At 37.4% G+C, this 17,085-nt stretch overlaps 2 protein-coding genes across 2 annotated transcripts in view; both read right to left on the reverse strand.

The window, feature by feature from the left end:
* The window catches only part of LOC134680179 (uncharacterized), a 38,308-nt gene extending 33,106 nt beyond the window's left edge, over positions 1-5,202 (reverse strand). Inside the window, exon 1 of the mRNA XM_063539256.1 lies at positions 4,948-5,202. The gene's annotated coding sequence lies outside the window, so the exon portion shown is untranslated. The remainder of the gene's footprint in view (positions 1-4,947) is intronic.
* Positions 5,203-10,716: 5,514 nt separating this feature from the next.
* On the reverse strand, positions 10,717-16,700 carry LOC134680152 (nucleoside diphosphate kinase 7). Its single transcript, XM_063539214.1, has 7 exons — positions 16,582-16,700; positions 16,210-16,490; positions 15,951-16,112; positions 14,854-15,052; positions 13,316-13,543; positions 12,358-12,471; positions 10,717-11,649 (listed from the first exon to the last, which is right to left on the reverse strand). Exons 1-7 carry the CDS (start codon positions 16,582-16,584, stop codon positions 11,509-11,511), a joined length of 1,128 nt encoding a protein of 375 aa, XP_063395284.1. The 5' UTR covers positions 16,585-16,700; the 3' UTR covers positions 10,717-11,508.
* Between the last annotated feature and the right edge of the window lie 385 nt (positions 16,701-17,085).

Consider the following 17,085-nt stretch of genomic DNA (forward strand, 5'->3'; position numbering starts at 1 on the left):
AAATGCTACTAGAAAAGTATGTTAGGTTAGGTTTGTACTGCTATCAGTTAAGTGGGCTAGGTTAACACTGCGACCCTTACAGAAACGAATTGCTACTAGAAAAGTGGGTTAGGTTAGGTTTGAACTGCGACCCTTACAGAAAAGAAATGCTACTAGAAAAGTGGGTTAGGTTAGGTTTGAACTGCGACCCTTACAGAAACGAAATGCTACTAGAAAAGTGGGTTAGGTTAGGTTTGAACTGTGACCCTTACAGAAACGAAATGCTACTAGAAAAGTGGATTAGGTTAGGTTTGAACTCCGACCCACACAGAAACGAAATTCTACTAGAAAAGTGGGTTAGGTTAGGTTTGAACTGCGACCCTTCCAGATAAGAAATGCTACTAGAAAAGTGGGTTAGGTTAGGTTTGAACTGCGAACCTTACAGAAACGAAATGTTACTAGAAAAGTGGGTTAGGTTAGGTTTGAACTGCAACCCATACAGAAACGAAATGCTACTAGAAAATTTTGCTTTGCTTTAAAAATTTGGTTATAATTTTACATTAAAATGGAGTTCTAATTTTGTACCACCATTTTAATTACGACTGCACTTCAAATTGTATTCGAATACCAAATATATTGAATGATTACCAAAAATCATTAATGATCACCAAATCTTGAAGACCAAATAAATGCGATATTTTCACCTAAATAAACCACTATGATACCAAAAAATTTATACATATTACCAAATAAAGTAAAATGATGCCAAAATTACTAGCCCTCCCGCTCAACCCCCGTACCCCGCACCGCATAACTTAGGTAGGCATACTGAAATGCTACTAGAAAAGTATGTTAGGTTAGGTTTGTACTGCTATCAGTTAAGTGGGCTAGGTTAACACTGCGACCCTTACAGAAACGAATTGCTACTAGAAAAGTGGGTTAGGTTAGGTTTGAACTGCGACCCTTACAGAAAAGAAATGCTACTAGAAAAGTGGGTTAGGTTAGGTTTGAACTGCGACCCTTACAGAAACGAAATGCTACTAGAAAAGTGGGTTAGGTTAGGTTTGAACTGTGACCCTTACAGAAACGAAATGCTACTAGAAAAGTGGATTAGGTTAGGTTTGAACTCCGACCCACACAGAAACGAAATTCTACTAGAAAAGTGGGTTAGGTTAGGTTTGAACTGCGACCCTTCCAGATAAGAAATGCTACTAGAAAAGTGGGTTAGGTTAGGTTTGAACTGCGAACCTTACAGAAACGAAATGTTACTAGAAAAGTGGGTTAGGTTAGGTTTGAACTGCAACCCATACAGAAACGAAATGCTACTAGAAAATTTTGCTTTGCTTTAAAAATTTGGTTATAATTTTACATTAAAATGGAGTTCTAATTTTGGTGGTCATTTACTATTTTTGGGTTTACAATGATTATTTTGGTGTCATTTTATTTAATAGGATAGCACGATGTAAAAATTTGGTTATCAATTGACATTAAATTGGGGTTTGAAATTTGGTAATTATTTACAATTTTTGGGTTAATAATGATTAATTTGGTGTCATTTCCTTTAATAGAATAGTAAAATGTATTAAAATTGGTAATCATTTCACATTAAAATGGTGTTATAATTTTGGTGATCATTCATTATTTTAGGGTGTTACCACCACCAAGTAGATTTTTTTGGTATTAAATTTTATTAAATCTGGTGATCAGTTAAATAGCAGCCTTTCATTTTGTCAATCACATTATTTTGCCAAATTAACTTCTATGTCTGGCTATAAGCGAGGTGGATAGGGGCGGCAAAATCGGCATAGCCTACGGGCGGCAAATGTCTAAATCCGGCACTGCTAACAATATTATTAAGAAATCATGAACTGCCCAGATTTAAATAGGAACATTGAGAGTTATAATTTTAATGGTGCATTTGGTCACACAAATGAGTTACGAACAATAGGCAGGCACAATGGTATCAACAGCTCATAACAATCTGCTCCTATATGTGTACGAACACGCATGTCCGCGGGCGAGACGCTCGCTGAACCGCGATTCCTTTAGGCGACATACTCGATCAAACATATAGCACAGTAGGCAGACAGTAGGTAGTCGACTTGACCTGCCAATTCTAATAGAAATCATGAACCAAAACGAATAAGTTAATCGTCATCTAAATGTCTCCATTTGACTTGAGAAACTGGTGTCATGGTCACAAACACATAAATCGATATAGATAAATGTGTTAGTTTCAGATATATTTCATATAATACATAATCTTTCGCTTCGTTCAGGAATTAATGTACGCCCACGGCTATCACGCCGTAAATATGTCATTTTGCTCCCTTGGAACACAATCTACTATTTTACATAATTGTTTATCTTCAACTACGAGTACCTACTTACCTACTGCTTAATTCAAAACCGAGACAGACACCGGCCTACGAGTAGGTCACAATGACAACCTAAGAACTTAAATAAATATTTTCTTCTGATAAGGTTGGTTTCGCCAATATTTTTCTTTTCTTGTACGGTGTTTGATATTTGAATATGTATAAGTAGGTAAATATATATATTTATTTACAATGTTTATATTATCTTTATGTATACCTTATCTACGTAATTTTTACTTACCTAAGTGTTAAAACATGCTTGGAGACTAAGACGTGCCTGAATGTAGAGTCGGGAGAAGTAATCTCTACAAATTATTAAGTAGTCACATTGTTCGCTATTAGGTATATCTGACACCTGCGACTGTAATCAAGTAACTATGTATATGAGTAGGTACAGTCGGTGCTAAATACGATGTTTATACTGTTGCTCGTTATTCCATTCAAACAACGAGATTTAGTAAAACTTTTGATTAAACAAGCTTTCAATGTCCGTTAAAAATTATTAACCTAATCTAACCCACGTCGTAAAATGAATCGATTTCGATTGGCAAACATTTGCTCAGTATTAGTCACTATAATCACTTAGTTATATAGTATTAGTAGATTTGATTTGTACGAGTCTCTCTCTCTCTCTCTCTCTATTGCATTTCCGTTAGCATATATTCCCTGGTATTATGTAGCCATGTCCGAGCTCACTGTTTATAAATTCAAATAGTATTAAGAGTTAGTCATACATATATATTTCCCGTGTAAGTGAAATGTAATTTCTTATGAGAAATAAACCGATATGCCTCGAGTTGGTGTAGTGAAATTTTTTGTGTTTCACTCGGTAGCAAAGTTTGTTTAACCCTCGTGCCTTTCAAGATTCCACTTTTCAAACATTTTTTAAAGTAGGTAGGTAACCTGTAAGAACTCCGTTTTGATCAACCATAAATCTAAATTTAAAGTACGTTTGTGTCGTCTAAGGACTCCAAAATCACTCACTAATCTGACGAATTGATTTCACATAATATACAAATGAAAAATTATTGTCAAATAACTAAGGCAAAGGCCTAAGCCCGGCTAATAAGTACTTAATATTGCAATAAGTAACTTGATTCACCGTCTAGCCAGGTGTAGTGTGTAAATCTTAAGCAATAACAAATTTACATTTCTAAACAATTTCCCTACGTCCTACGTGTACCTAAGCTATTTATAGTTTCCAGCATAGCATTCCTACATTTCTCTTAATTTAGAACCTAAGTCCTAGCAGACCGGTTGGTCTAGGAGCCTGCTGTGTAACTGTGAAGCAAGTGGGTTCAAATCTGTCCTCTACTTACATTACGAGCAGTTTATGAAGGTATGTATCTAGTTAATTGGTATGTGTTATGTATACTTATGTATGGTTAAGGCAATTTAAGGTACCTATACAACGTATATAAATGTATGTAAAGTTAGACACTGTTCTCTTGTATAGGTACCTAATATTGATCAAGAACCGATACGGAGGGTTTTTAAAAACTTCTAACTTACCTACATAAATACTTTAAACTTATAACGTTTATGTGCGGTTATTATGTGTACTTAAGTTTGTTAATTATGATTCGGTCTTTTGTATGTCTACCTACAAAAAAATCATTTTTATGATTTGCCGACAGATGGCGCTGTACACAATTATACTTAGTACCTATAATTCTCTTCGTGTTTATAGTTGCAGGATATACCTAATTGAAAGTTTGTTGACGCACCGCACTTGACCGATTTTTTTGTAGGGTGAGAGCCAAGTACAGGCTGAGAGCAATTAAGATTTCCAAAAGCAAAGGAGTTTATATAATTATAAGAAAAAAAAAATATTCAATAACAAAACTTATACAAACTATTATTAAAATTAAGTATAGACTAAATAAATTAAAACTAAAACTAATAAAATAAATAAATAAAACTTACCCACCTACCTTAGATCCCCCAGATCTGTCCCCTGCGGAAGTGTGCCCATAAGGCTGGCTACTTATTATTTATTTAATTACTAGCCTCCGCCCGCTACTATTCCGTCTCTGCCTATAAGTGGTTAAACTGCCCCCATCCCTCACCCTCAGTACCCTTGATTTACATAAGTATACTATTATACCATACCATGGTACATTTTCACTTACCTACATATTTTGTAAAGCTTAAAATAAAGTAGGGGAAGCTGTTCTACGTGGGACAGTTTTTTCTTTTATGATGTTTAGAAAAAAACTAAAGGCTGCAGAATTACCTATTGTTTATCCGAAGATCATAAGATACCTACATTAATAAACTATCTAATACGATATAAAATTTAAAGATTGGTTTATTTATTTGGATGGGATAAGTTGACCAAAAAAAAGGGGAAAGTGTCCAAGGAACACCACCCCTGATGTACTCTGGCCATTTCCTGTTGTACCTCGAACACGATCATTTTAATTACTGAATTTATAATATAATCATAGAAATAATATTTATTATGTATGTAATCACAGATATTCTTAGCATATTTACGCCATTCAATAGATTTTTCTAGTATTGCTTGATTTTAATAGTACTGGACGTAAATAGTTGTTGGTAAACTTACTATGGAATAACAACTTACCGTAGTTTAAAATTAGGAAACCTTATCATACAACCACGCGATAACTATTTTCACACTGAAGGAAATGTTCTGAAACTTCCTTCACAAACAACTCGAGGATTTCTGCATGGATTCATAAATGTTGAGATTTATTTAACATGGTTTTGGTTATTGTTTTTTTTTTGTTAAGAAACTTAAATAGATTTCGTATAGCGAACGTCGCGGGCGCGGCGTTTTTCGCGTTGAGTTGCGCGCGTGCGCGGTTGGAAAGTTTGCACAGCACTAGCGACGCTAGCGCTGCTGCGAGGAGGCTCCCCTCTCGCGCAAGAAGACTATTCTAACTAACAAATTGCAGGCGAGCAGTTGCCTCAGCATAAGTATAATTTCCAATTGTCTATCGTTGTTAGGGATATCATGGTTACACTTATAGTGGTTACTCTGACACTAATAGTCGGTAGACGTAGGGCAGCACAGCGCCGCGACGTCGACTCTTGCGCCCATTTATCATAACATCAACAACGGATCCAAGCCTCTTAACGCAGTGAAAGGTTGCTTTGCTTTTCTATGCAGGTAAACGTGAGGTAGGTTCTTTAGTAGGCACTAACTTGCAAAGCCTGTTATGTTTTCAATTTCTCAGGACTGACATAAGTAGCCATACATTTTTAGTCTTATCTACTTATTTAGTACCTCTAGCTGCTACGTCATATTTATATACGTATTCTGTGTGTTGTAGTCGTCTTTAACATTGGGTAAGGGCACCATATAAAGCATAGATAAGCACCCATTGAATAGTTGTAGGTATGCAAAGTTTTATGGCAGCAGTAAGATTGTCTACGACCTACGTTATGACAGGCAGTTGTAGGTAATTGCAATTTGTAACCAAGGTGCGTATAGACACACAATACGAGTAGGTACACCCACTCTATGTGCGACTAAATAGACCAAAAAAATAAAATTAACCTGTAGGTATCGTAGCGTATCGTCTGTAGGTACATGTCAGTTTATTCCTATTAGGTAGGTGGTGGAAGTAAATTATTATACCATCAAAAAACACTTGCTAGGTGGCGCTACGGTTCAAGCCAACTAACCAAGAAGTATAAATTGTATACATAATACTTTACCATGATTTAGTATATCATAGCATTTGATCTTGTAGAATGTAGAGCCATAGAGAAATGTAGAGCTCATGAACCCCGGACATGCTTTTGTACAGTCAAGAGTAAGGTACTATGTCAAATAGGTAATGGTTGTTTTGTAGGTAAGTAGGTACTCCACATCCACAATCGAAATAAATAATTTTTGATCTACAGTTTCTTGAAAACAAATAGATGGCCTGTGCCACTGATTCTCGGCAAGTTTGGGGTCTAGGCATGACCAACAATATACTTACTAAAAGTTGGCAGTTACCGGCTCCGAACTATGTTCCCATAAGGGAGAGGACTCTACTAGGAATAACATCTTTGGGCCGGCGAGTGTGCAAAGAGGATACTCTGCGCTGCGTCACATATATATATACTTTATATGTATCTATTACCAAGTGAATTATGAACATGCTCACACAACACGACTACAAAAGATCAATCATGGAGCAATGCCAGCGAATTGCGAGCGTCGGTCATCTTATGAGGCAGAACTGGGCTGGTTATGTGACTGAGTGGTTTTTAAACAGTCAAACAATCTATGGACCCGCCGTTGTGAAAAATTTCCAAAAACTGAACCGACAAAAGAACATCCATTTGTTTAATCATCGAGCCTGCATTACTAAAATCTGTTGAGAAATTTGCGGCATGTAAAGGAGAACACCCGGACATACTGCTGCTGCAAGCTGAAATGGAGGCTTTCGCTGACGCTCGGTTAATTAACAAAGGTAAAGTTTATAGATTCGGTTTATTTTATAATACACAGGACCATAAATGAAGTGAACTCGGTTTTAACGGTAGGTATTGTACCTACGTTAGTCTGCAGTGCATATTAATATGTATACACTCAGAAAGTGCTATATTTTGTGATTTTTGTGGGTCAACATAGGCGCAGAATGTTTCAAAACGACAAGTGTAATAGCCATAGGTTCGCCAGTAAAACAAAACAAGTATATAGGTACTTTCAAGCAATCCTTGTTGGCGAGCGATGCCGGAACGGCAAGGCGATGGCGCCTGCGTCACATCCCGTTATTATGGAAATGGTCCAGCCGGCCTAGCCAAGGTTACAATCGCTATCGCTTCGACAACGAAAAGCATTATGTCTCTCTATCACTCTTCCATATTAGTGCGACAGTGACAGTTGCGTTTCGATCGCTACGGAGCGTAAGCGATCGTTATCTTGGCTACGCGGCCTGACAGTGGTGACGTCCGAACGGCTAATAAAGGTGTCACTGCAATATGGTGGCGTTCCTTACCTACTTAAATACCTACTGGTGCTTAATTTATTGATGGGCATACCTTATGCCATGAACAACTAAAAACTACATTGCTTTTTCTTAAAAATATCTAAAGTATAGAAATTTGTTCTGACTAATACCAACTAATGTTATAGGTACCTAAGTACCTCAATATTGGATTCTTTACACGCGAAAAATTCTTCGTCTTTACTGTGAGAATCCCTCGTAGTTTAGAGTTGCTAAAATGCGAAAACAAGTACCTTCGCTTTGCCATACTTTGCACCTCATCAGTTAGAGGATTATATCTAGCTATTACCCATAATATAGGAAAGGAGGGGAGGCCTTTGCCCAGCAGTGGGACACTAAACTAGGCTAAAAAAAGGGATTTTGGCGCGTGTTTTGAAAATACCATGAAGTCAATGTGTGTTGTTGTCTTCAATAAGGTATTTTATCCTCACTGAGATCAACCAAAACATGGAAACCTACAGTCAATTTGACTGCGGTACCATTTAGTAGGTACCTTACCATATTGACAACGAGATCTCTAGTGGCTTTCGTTAACCATTGATTGCCACGTGACAATAAAGTACCTAGGAAATGGTACCGTAAAATGGGGTGAGTTGGGTGAAATTTGACTTTCAAACCTCGATAAAATTTTATTTTTACATGTGAAAACTGAATGGTGTATATAATAAGTGGTTCGGACGTTTGTATTTTATTTTGGGTAGTTCCATTTCATAACTTTGACGATAAAGAGGAAAACCCACCTCACCCCGTAGTGCCTCGTATTTGGGGTGAGAGGGTTTTTCATACAAAGGTGATTTTGGAAGATTGTTGGATCGATTTTTTTTTATTATGCGTATTACTATAGCCCCATTTTAAATTGGAATACATTATTTTTGTAGCAGTAGCCTTAAAATCCCTTCTCACCCCCCTCCCAAACCTTCTCTCCCCATTCATAACCCACCTCTCCCCGCGAAACCTACTCACCCCGTTTTACGGTACAGAAATGAAATCCCATGGCTGTACCTATATTATATCCCAGATCAGTATAATTGCTAGTCCTATTGTACCTTGTACCTTAATACTGATGTGAGAAAAAGTATCTAGTAATTTGAGCTTCATTATTGACAAAATTTCATTTGTCCTCTCTATGCGCCTGAAATTATTATAAGAGCATTTTTAGTACGCAATTATAATATACATACTTCAAGTGGGAACAGTTTGCGGACGATCGCTATTTCAAATATTGGAAAAGGTTGAAGTAGATACGATTAAGCTGCCACCACTGCCAGTCACCAGCGGGACACGATTCCCGCGAGTGCGCTATCAATAGGTAGGTACTCGCCTCAATTTATATTATTTATATCGCGCCATATAGTCTGTTCAAGATCCTGAAAACGGTGAAAAATAAAGATAAAGCTCCTAAAAATACGTGTGATACCTCATTAGATTCGTCATGATGTCTAGAAAAATGTATTCGAAGCGTGTATTAGCACACAAGAAATATCAAAAGTTATAAGCAAAAAAATTTAGAAAAAAGTAAATATTTTTTATTTCCCCAATATCTCAAAAAGTATTCATATTTAAGAAACGAAAATTCATATTATTAAAGAGGAGGATATTTCCAATAAAACATTCCATACTTGCAGAACTGTAGCTCCATTATTTATACTTTTTATTCAACGCTGAACACAGCCCTTCGCGCCTCATTTCGGGAAACGCGCGCGACGTGAAAACGCGGTTACGTAACATTAAATATAATTTTAAAGGTATTCATTGAAAAAAAAAAATACGGTGTATTAAAAACATAGCAACAAATGTACTTCTTGTAGAAATTTATCTTAAAATTATTTTTTCAACAAGTTAGGCAATTGTTAATTAACAATTTTTTCTCATACTTACTTTTTTTACTTACTAAACTTTTTTTTTTTAATTCCTCTTCTCGCTACTGCTGAACCAATTTAGTTAAAATTTGGTACAGAGATAGTTTGAGTCCCAAGAAATAACATAGCATACTTTTAATCTCAAAAATCCATCTTATTTAGTTTATATTTATATTTAAATTTATTAAGTAAATTCGGTTAAAATAAAAATTATTTCCATCTCAAAAATCATCCCTTAAGGGTGTGAAAAGGGAGGAGGAAATTTGTATGGGGATTCAATAACCGCTGAACCGATTTAGATAAAATTTGGTATAGAGATAGTTTGAGTCCCGGGGAAGAACATAGGATAGTTTTTATTCCAAAAAAAATACCTTAAAAATGAAAGGTAAGGTGTAGGATTGTATGAGAGATCAATAAACGCTGAACCGATTTCGATGAAACCTATGTCTACATCTTTGATTTAGGTAGTTGAATATGATACTAAACTTGACTTGGAACCTAAACTTAAAGAATTATTAACCTCAGACGTTGCAGACGCTTAAAAACCCCCCCCACCCCCACCTGCATCAAAAATCTGGGTGGCTCCACTTCTTAAATCCTTCCTTGGGTCCTAAGGACCAATCCTGCCAAAGGAAATCTCTTGTTCATGCAACGCCGTGGTTGACCTTTTTATGCTCTGAGCACAATCAACTACTAGCCTTGTTCATAAACAATGGTGTCAAACCTTTAAAGCCTGACCAGGAATATTGCGCCATGTTGCAGAATTCCACTGCAACTAATTGTTTCATACTTTACTGAACTGTCACCCTATACAATGAGAATAAAAGCGCCCTCTTGACATTACTGGTCAGGCTTTATAGTTCGTTTTTTTAGCATTAGAAATAAGGTAAACAATCTTGATGTGTCTTTTAATTGAAAAACACATTTTAAAAATATGTAACAATTATGATTAGAATACGATTATTTATATTCTTCTGCTTTCGTAAGTAATACCTAGTTATGGATTTTTAATAATCGTTTTTCAATTAAAAGACATGTCAAGATCGCTTACAACCCAGCAAAAAAGAGTAGAAATTAAAAAGTAGCAACACTGTAGTGTCGTTCCGTTCTCTCATATAAATTGATTTGAAAGGGATGAAACTACAGTGTTGGCACTTTTTAATATCTACTCTTCTTTGCCAGGCTGTATCTTCTTTCAAGTTCTTTCTAATGCTAAAAAAACGAACTATACATACCTAAATATTTTGGGATAATCTTAATTGATCTTAAATTAATACTTGTCAACGTATATAACAGTCACTATTTAAGTACACGAAACCACGAGAAAGATGTTTATCACATGCATCGCCCTACAGTATTTCACTTTTATTACATTTATAACCCGTAAAAAAATCCGTCAAACCATTTAACACTTTAGTATAGGAACTTAAAAAACTCGATTTCTTCTTCATTAGTCGGGCTAGTACCTTCAGGTCAATGTGTGCATTGGATAATGCCAGGCGGCATTTAATAATAATAAATAGACAATATTGGTAAATTCCATGTATATTTCAACAGTTCATTCAGTGCACAAATAAAAAACCAGTCAATACCGACACTCAAATCAATTAAAATCGCGTTATTCAACATTAGAAACTCCCGAAAACATTGCAGCTCACTCACTCGGTGCCATTATAAAAGTTTAAGTAAACCGTAACTAAGCGTATTTTATGAGGTTGTACAGATGACTAAAATAATAAACATGCAAAGTCGGTGATATGGCGCTACACTTTTAAGATTTCAAATATATTCGGGTAATTCCTACTACTTCCAAATGTCGGCTATTTCTAAAAATCACCCATAATTCCATTATATTAGAGTCCATTTCTGGAATTACCCGATATTCTGAACTTTTCGGTAATTTACAAACAATGGCGATTCTATCTCTATTTCAATCTACTTTAAGACTTTAGTGCCTTTGCTAAAACAGAAGTCAATATTAGCTAACGCTCTAGAATCGGCGGTATTATAAATATAAATCAGTACAAGTTATTTTTTAGGCTCCAAGTTTCGTTGTTATTACCATTGTCCATTTTCGGGGCTAGCTCTTACTCTAGGTACTAATTAGACAACAAAATATTCCAGTGAAATTGCAATGGGTTTGGAAGTAAATAGTTCCCCAAATCTGTAGTCTAATTACATATTTGTTTCCATGGATATGCCATATCCAAAGGCATTGTTTTTTATCGATTGCAGCGCCATCGAGCTTCAAGCTGTACGCGTTATAAATGTTGAGTTTACATGTATATTAGTGTAGTAATCTATGAAGGCAGTCTTTATTCAGAAGTCCAGGATCTTGAAGAAGTACTCGACCTCGAGCAGGCCGTCCTCGGGCAGGTCGCTGCAGTGCACGCCGTTCTGCACCTTGGTCACGCCGAGCTTGGCACGGAGGGTGTGCGGCCGGAGCAACCGAGCGATTTCCTGACAATTATTCATTTCAATTACTTGCAATACATAGACTAGGAATTCTCTAGACGAAGCTTAGAGCAACTATTTCATGAAACCGATGCTGCCAAAAATATAGGGGTGCGGGGGACATATTTGTGGCAGAGGGGGTAGCGCTACTATGCTTAGTCTGGAGGATGTCTTGTCTGTGTTGCAATACGACGAAATATACGACATTACTTACACGAACAGTTTGGGAAGCATTATTTACAGTAGTTATTAGACATGTCAAAAACATTATTTTACGGAAGTCAGAAGTGTAATATACTTTCATTATTTACATTCAAATAGTAACATTGCCAATGAAAGCTGTGGGCTTGAAAATGTCATTTCTGTCAAGTAATATAGAACGCTGTGACTTGCGTGAGTATTGTCACCATGGACAAATCAAACAAAACCGATAATGTCTATGCAAAAGCCACCAATATTCAGGCTTTTGCTTACGGCGTCACTAACATTTTCATCTCAGTTCTATCCATTTTAATGGGCGCTTAAAACTCTGGTTCCTTGCTGGTTCGGGTCGGGTTCCACAGCGCCATGTATTGAACAGAAATTAAGTCATTTTGAACTACATATATGAAACAGGTCTCTGTTCCATCCATTTTGTTCAGCAAACCTCTGTTCATAATAACTCATGTTCTGTTCAATCAATAAAAAAATCAAGTAATAAAAATTTTAAATTACCGGATCGGAAGGGCCGACCAATTTCCGAAACTCCACAGCTGTGTTGACGGACTTATCCTTCGCTTGCAGCTCCATAGCCACACACGCCCCGCTCGACAACTCCTCCATCATGCCCTGCAAAACGGAAAATATGTATGTATGTCGGAGCGTGACTCCACGAGGACGTATTGCAGCATTTGCAGCGTTAAAGTTCATAGTTTTTTTTAGACGCCTGTATAAAATCGATTAGCAATGTTTGGCTACGTATTACTTAGTTGTAACGAAATTCATAATGTTACGTACAGAGTAACGCCGTCTATTGGCGTGTTGTTGAAGTAAGATGACATGTAGAAGACTTTGGAACGTCAAATAGTTACACTTGGGTGAAGTTCGGTACGAGGTGGCAGTTTTGTCGTTATGTTAGTAGGCTGGTCAAGCAGGTGAGCCAACTTGACTTTGAGGCGGGAGGCGGTTCGGACCGCGCTAGAGATCGGACTATACTAATTTAGTACTGTGAAGGAATACATCGAGGTACTGCGCCCACCCGCCATCATACATCCCTTTCCGTTATGTAGGTAATGTATTTTAATTCCACTAGATATTGCCAAATTCACTCATTCGATGGAATTCAAACATATTATTACAGACGAAGCCCGCGTCGGCGAGTGTCATGAGCGCTGCGCTGGGCTTGTAATATTACCTTATACTCAGGCACGATGCCCTTGAAGGCCTCATAGAACTCAGCAGCGTTAACCATCTCAACGATGAGCATATTGAGAGCGCAGACCTCGAAACCGGCTTCGGCGATGGTCTCGAGCGCTGCGTTGGACTCGTAATATTACCTTATACTCAGGCACGATGCTCTTGTAGACCTAATAGAACTCAGCAGCGTTAACCATCTCAACGATGAGCGAGAGCGGAGATCTCGAAGCCGGTGTCGGCGATGGTCTCGAAGGCGGCGCCGAGCTTGTAATATTACCTTATACTCAGGCACAATGCCCTTGTAGACCTCATAGAACTCCGCAGCGTTAACCATCTCAACGATGAGCATATTTAGAGCGGATATCTCGAAGCCGGCGTCAGCGATGGTCTCGATGGCGGCGCCGAGCTTGCCCTCGCGCACGGCGTGCGGCTTCACCACGCACAGCGTGCAGTTGGACAGCGTGGCCGTGAGCCGCAGGCGCCCGCTGAAGAAATATTCTGTGTCCTAAAACATACATTTTAAATGAGGTTGGCCAGTTGAAGGGTTTTGGAGATGGCTCCAGGATAGGCTTACCTGTAAGTCTTAAGAAGTGTGACATTTTTGTGTTTTTTTTTTTATTTGTATAGCCTGGATGCTTTGGATAGCTCCTCAAGCCACACTAGAGAGTCTAGAGACAGGTATAACCTATTGAAACTTGGATTTATACAGGATTACTTTTTTACCAGTACAATAAATCAACATACGTAATTGTTGCCAAAAATAAAAAATACTAGCATTCTTTGTTACTACTATTTGGGAACAAAAAAACAAAAATACCAATGCCCGAACTTATCCGCTAAAGTACTAGAAAATGTGGATGCCTTACGCATCAATTAGCAAACGCACGAACTGGCAACTGTTTGTTTACATCATCGCGCGCGATTTAGCGAGCGGCGGCGGCGCACGTATTGACATAAAAAAATACTACTTGATCCCAATTCTTCCTTCATACTTGCATGGTATTAGGACCGTCAAAATGAAGATGTTGCTTTGTGTGAAGTATGACAAAAGGTCTCGAAATCTGATAAAATTACGAAGTAAGTCTGCAACATTTTTCATTGAGGCGTATTTAAAAAATTGGAATCAACTACAATGATTGAAATCTACCCTACATACCTAATTAATGGAGTCCATTTATCGTACTAATTCACATCCGCTGAGCTGCCACTGTATTTTCACCACTAAGAAAGTAACTACGAACCATTTCGTAGTACTCGCGGTTTGTAAACATCGCTAATCGTGTCGCGCGCGTAACTTTCGACTGTAGGGTAGGAATAGAAACTGCGTGCGTGCACTCACGAAGGACGATTCGCGCGGACTAGTCTATCTTATCGGTCAAAGGGTTGCACCTTGCATTCGCAGTTTCCCGGATGCTTTGTTGTCAAATCGTGCGCCGCCGGCCGCTCGCCCCGCCCCGCCCCTTTTACGTCATACCGTTGACACCTTGTAATTAGTGCAACCAGAAGTTACTAAATTGGTGAAGGATAAATTAATTGATGCGAAATAAAAAAAAATATATTTTTTATTTGTGCAATGTGATCTATTATCGATACCAATGATGTGGTAAAATTTATTGTACCGGTAAAAAAGTAACCCTGTATTTTTTTCTCATTGTCAGTAATTGACTCAAAAGTAATATCTACTGCAGTGTCTCTTCCATAGAATATAAAGTATTCATAGATAAATAGCTACTCGCATACCAAAACAGTGTGTACTCTGGTGACAAATTATTGTGTAAGAGCTCTTCTAAATATAAGTTTAATATAATCATATACCTCTAAAGCATGTTCTGGAGTTGGTGATGCATACACACAGTTTCTCACAGCATCAGATCCATAGAGGGCTCTTACAGTACCAGGAGCAGCCTTCAGGGGGTCCTCGTCGCCCAGGCATTCATGACATGCTGCCACTGCATTGTTCCCCACTAACTCCAAACCTATTACTAGTTGCCCTTCCAAATAATCCAGTTGAAATCTGAAATAAGTTTTTGGCAAAAATTTCATTTTTTGTACAAGCTTTTATCACTGACTGTACTTTTCTTACGACAGACAACTAATACTCATCGAGACAATTCTAAAAACCCCTAACACAATTAGGTTGCGTTGTTTCATCACAGAGTTCCTATGGCCACCTCCTGTCTCCATCATCAGATCAGCTCAATGGTACCATAATATTGCATTGTCATCCGATTTATACATGCATGCAAAATTTCAGCTCAATTGGAAACCGGGAAGTGGATCAAATTTAACTTGCAAGATTTGATTACAGACAGACAGACGGACAGTCAATGGTCAGGTGAAACTAAATAAAAGCTTGTAAAAACAAATGACCCTAACAATTTCTCATTGCTAGTCCTAGGTGACCCTATATTGACCTTTGCAATATTGTCACCCTTGTAGCCTAACCGGAGAGATACACCCCTAAATAAAAATTAATTCACCCCAAAAAAATAGCAACTAACTTATGTTATGGTACAACCATGAAAATAAAAATAACTTAAAAAGTATTATGTTAATACCACATGTGGCAGTCTCATTAAAATTAAGTCTGTAAGTTTTCTCTTTTTATATACCCATTTAGTTTTCCAAAGACTCAACTCTCAAAATGAGAAGAGCCAGAAGAGGCCTGCTTTGTACAGCAGTATGTATTGTTAGTTACAGGCTCTGAAGTCTGAATGAGTAAGTAAATTTCCAGAAATATAGTATGGACCGGGTTATGATTGATTTGCTACTATAACCTCGATCTAACATCCAGTAATAACAACATACTTATACTTTAACACATTCATTGCCGACGTGTTAAGATTAAATAGTTTTGTGGCGCGAATTCGCGTCGTCGGTAATTAATGGGTTAAGAACTTCATAAAACTTACGCGTATGTAGGATCCGTAAGCAAATGTCTATAGATAAAACTTATGTCATTGGCAGTAAGGCGAGCTTTTTTCATTTTAGAAATGCGTAGTCCATGACCATTCAATTGCGTGACAATTTTTCCAGCAATGTTAGTCGGTATAGGTTTGATCATAGCAAATGTCCTGGAACAGTAATGAGTATTTATTTGTTGGATAATAGTACCAATTGGACAATATGAAGAGGATGGTATATAACAAGATTTCAGAGAGATATACTTACACTTCCATATCTATTTGTAATTTTTTTCTGGTATATTCGCAAGCGAAATCTACTATTTTAATAAGGCGTCCTAAAATTAAGAGAGTACCACCAATACAAAACTTATCCAAACTAATACCATTTACTTTTACCCTTCGAACAAAGGTTTTACGATTTTTCAGATCAAACATTTCTACGGTATCGTCGTACGGATAATAAAATACATTATATCGTCGTGTTACGCTGGCTTGGCTATCGTACCATTCGCCGACGAACGAATATTTGTCTTGGTAGGCCCCTTCCTGCAAGCAGAACAAAAAGTCCATTCCATGGAAAAGTAATCCACATTATACACATTCAAACTTAAACATTATTATAAAAACGAGTAATCACCATTATTTATTGAGAAATAAAATTCATATCTAAAGTGAACTTTTAATACAAATTTAATATAAATAAACGATAGCAGCTTGTAAACATTAGCAATACCGTTCCGTCTTCAAAAACAAACTCTTGACACATGCTGACATTGACACCATTGACACTGCTAATATTGCCATTGCAGAAAATATCAAGTAATATATAATTGTCAAGGCGTGCCACACTATCGGATCAAATGACGCAATTTTTTAAAGATATATAGACTGTCAAACATGTTTGTCAGTAGAAAAGGCGCGAAATCAAATTTTTCTATGCGATGATAATGATAACTCCTCGCGCCTACCTTTTTTTAATTTGCCGCTCTTTTCTACTGACGGAAATGGCTCGACAGAGTATAGAAGGCAAACGAGCAGACGGACTCTGTCGCACTCGCAAATTCGTAAAGGCCCCAGTACACAATGGGCCATCGCCGGCCATCCCAAGGGACGCATTTATGCGTTAGAGGGAGCAAGTGAT

Source organism: Cydia fagiglandana, chromosome 3, assembly GCF_963556715.1.
Source record: "Cydia fagiglandana chromosome 3, ilCydFagi1.1, whole genome shotgun sequence".
NCBI classification, from domain to species: domain Eukaryota; kingdom Metazoa; phylum Arthropoda; class Insecta; order Lepidoptera; family Tortricidae; genus Cydia; species Cydia fagiglandana.

Excerpts from the sequence above, each read along its gene's own strand:
- LOC134680152 (XM_063539214.1), bottom strand. Across the intron at positions 13,544-14,853 it reads CTCCAGAACATGCTTTAGAG|GACACAGAATATTTCTTCAG; the intron begins GTATATGATTAT and ends TGTATGTTTTAG. Across the intron at positions 11,650-12,357 it reads TGGTCGGCCCTTCCGATCCG|GAAATCGCTCGGTTGCTCCG; the intron begins GTAATTTAAAAT and ends AATAATTGTCAG.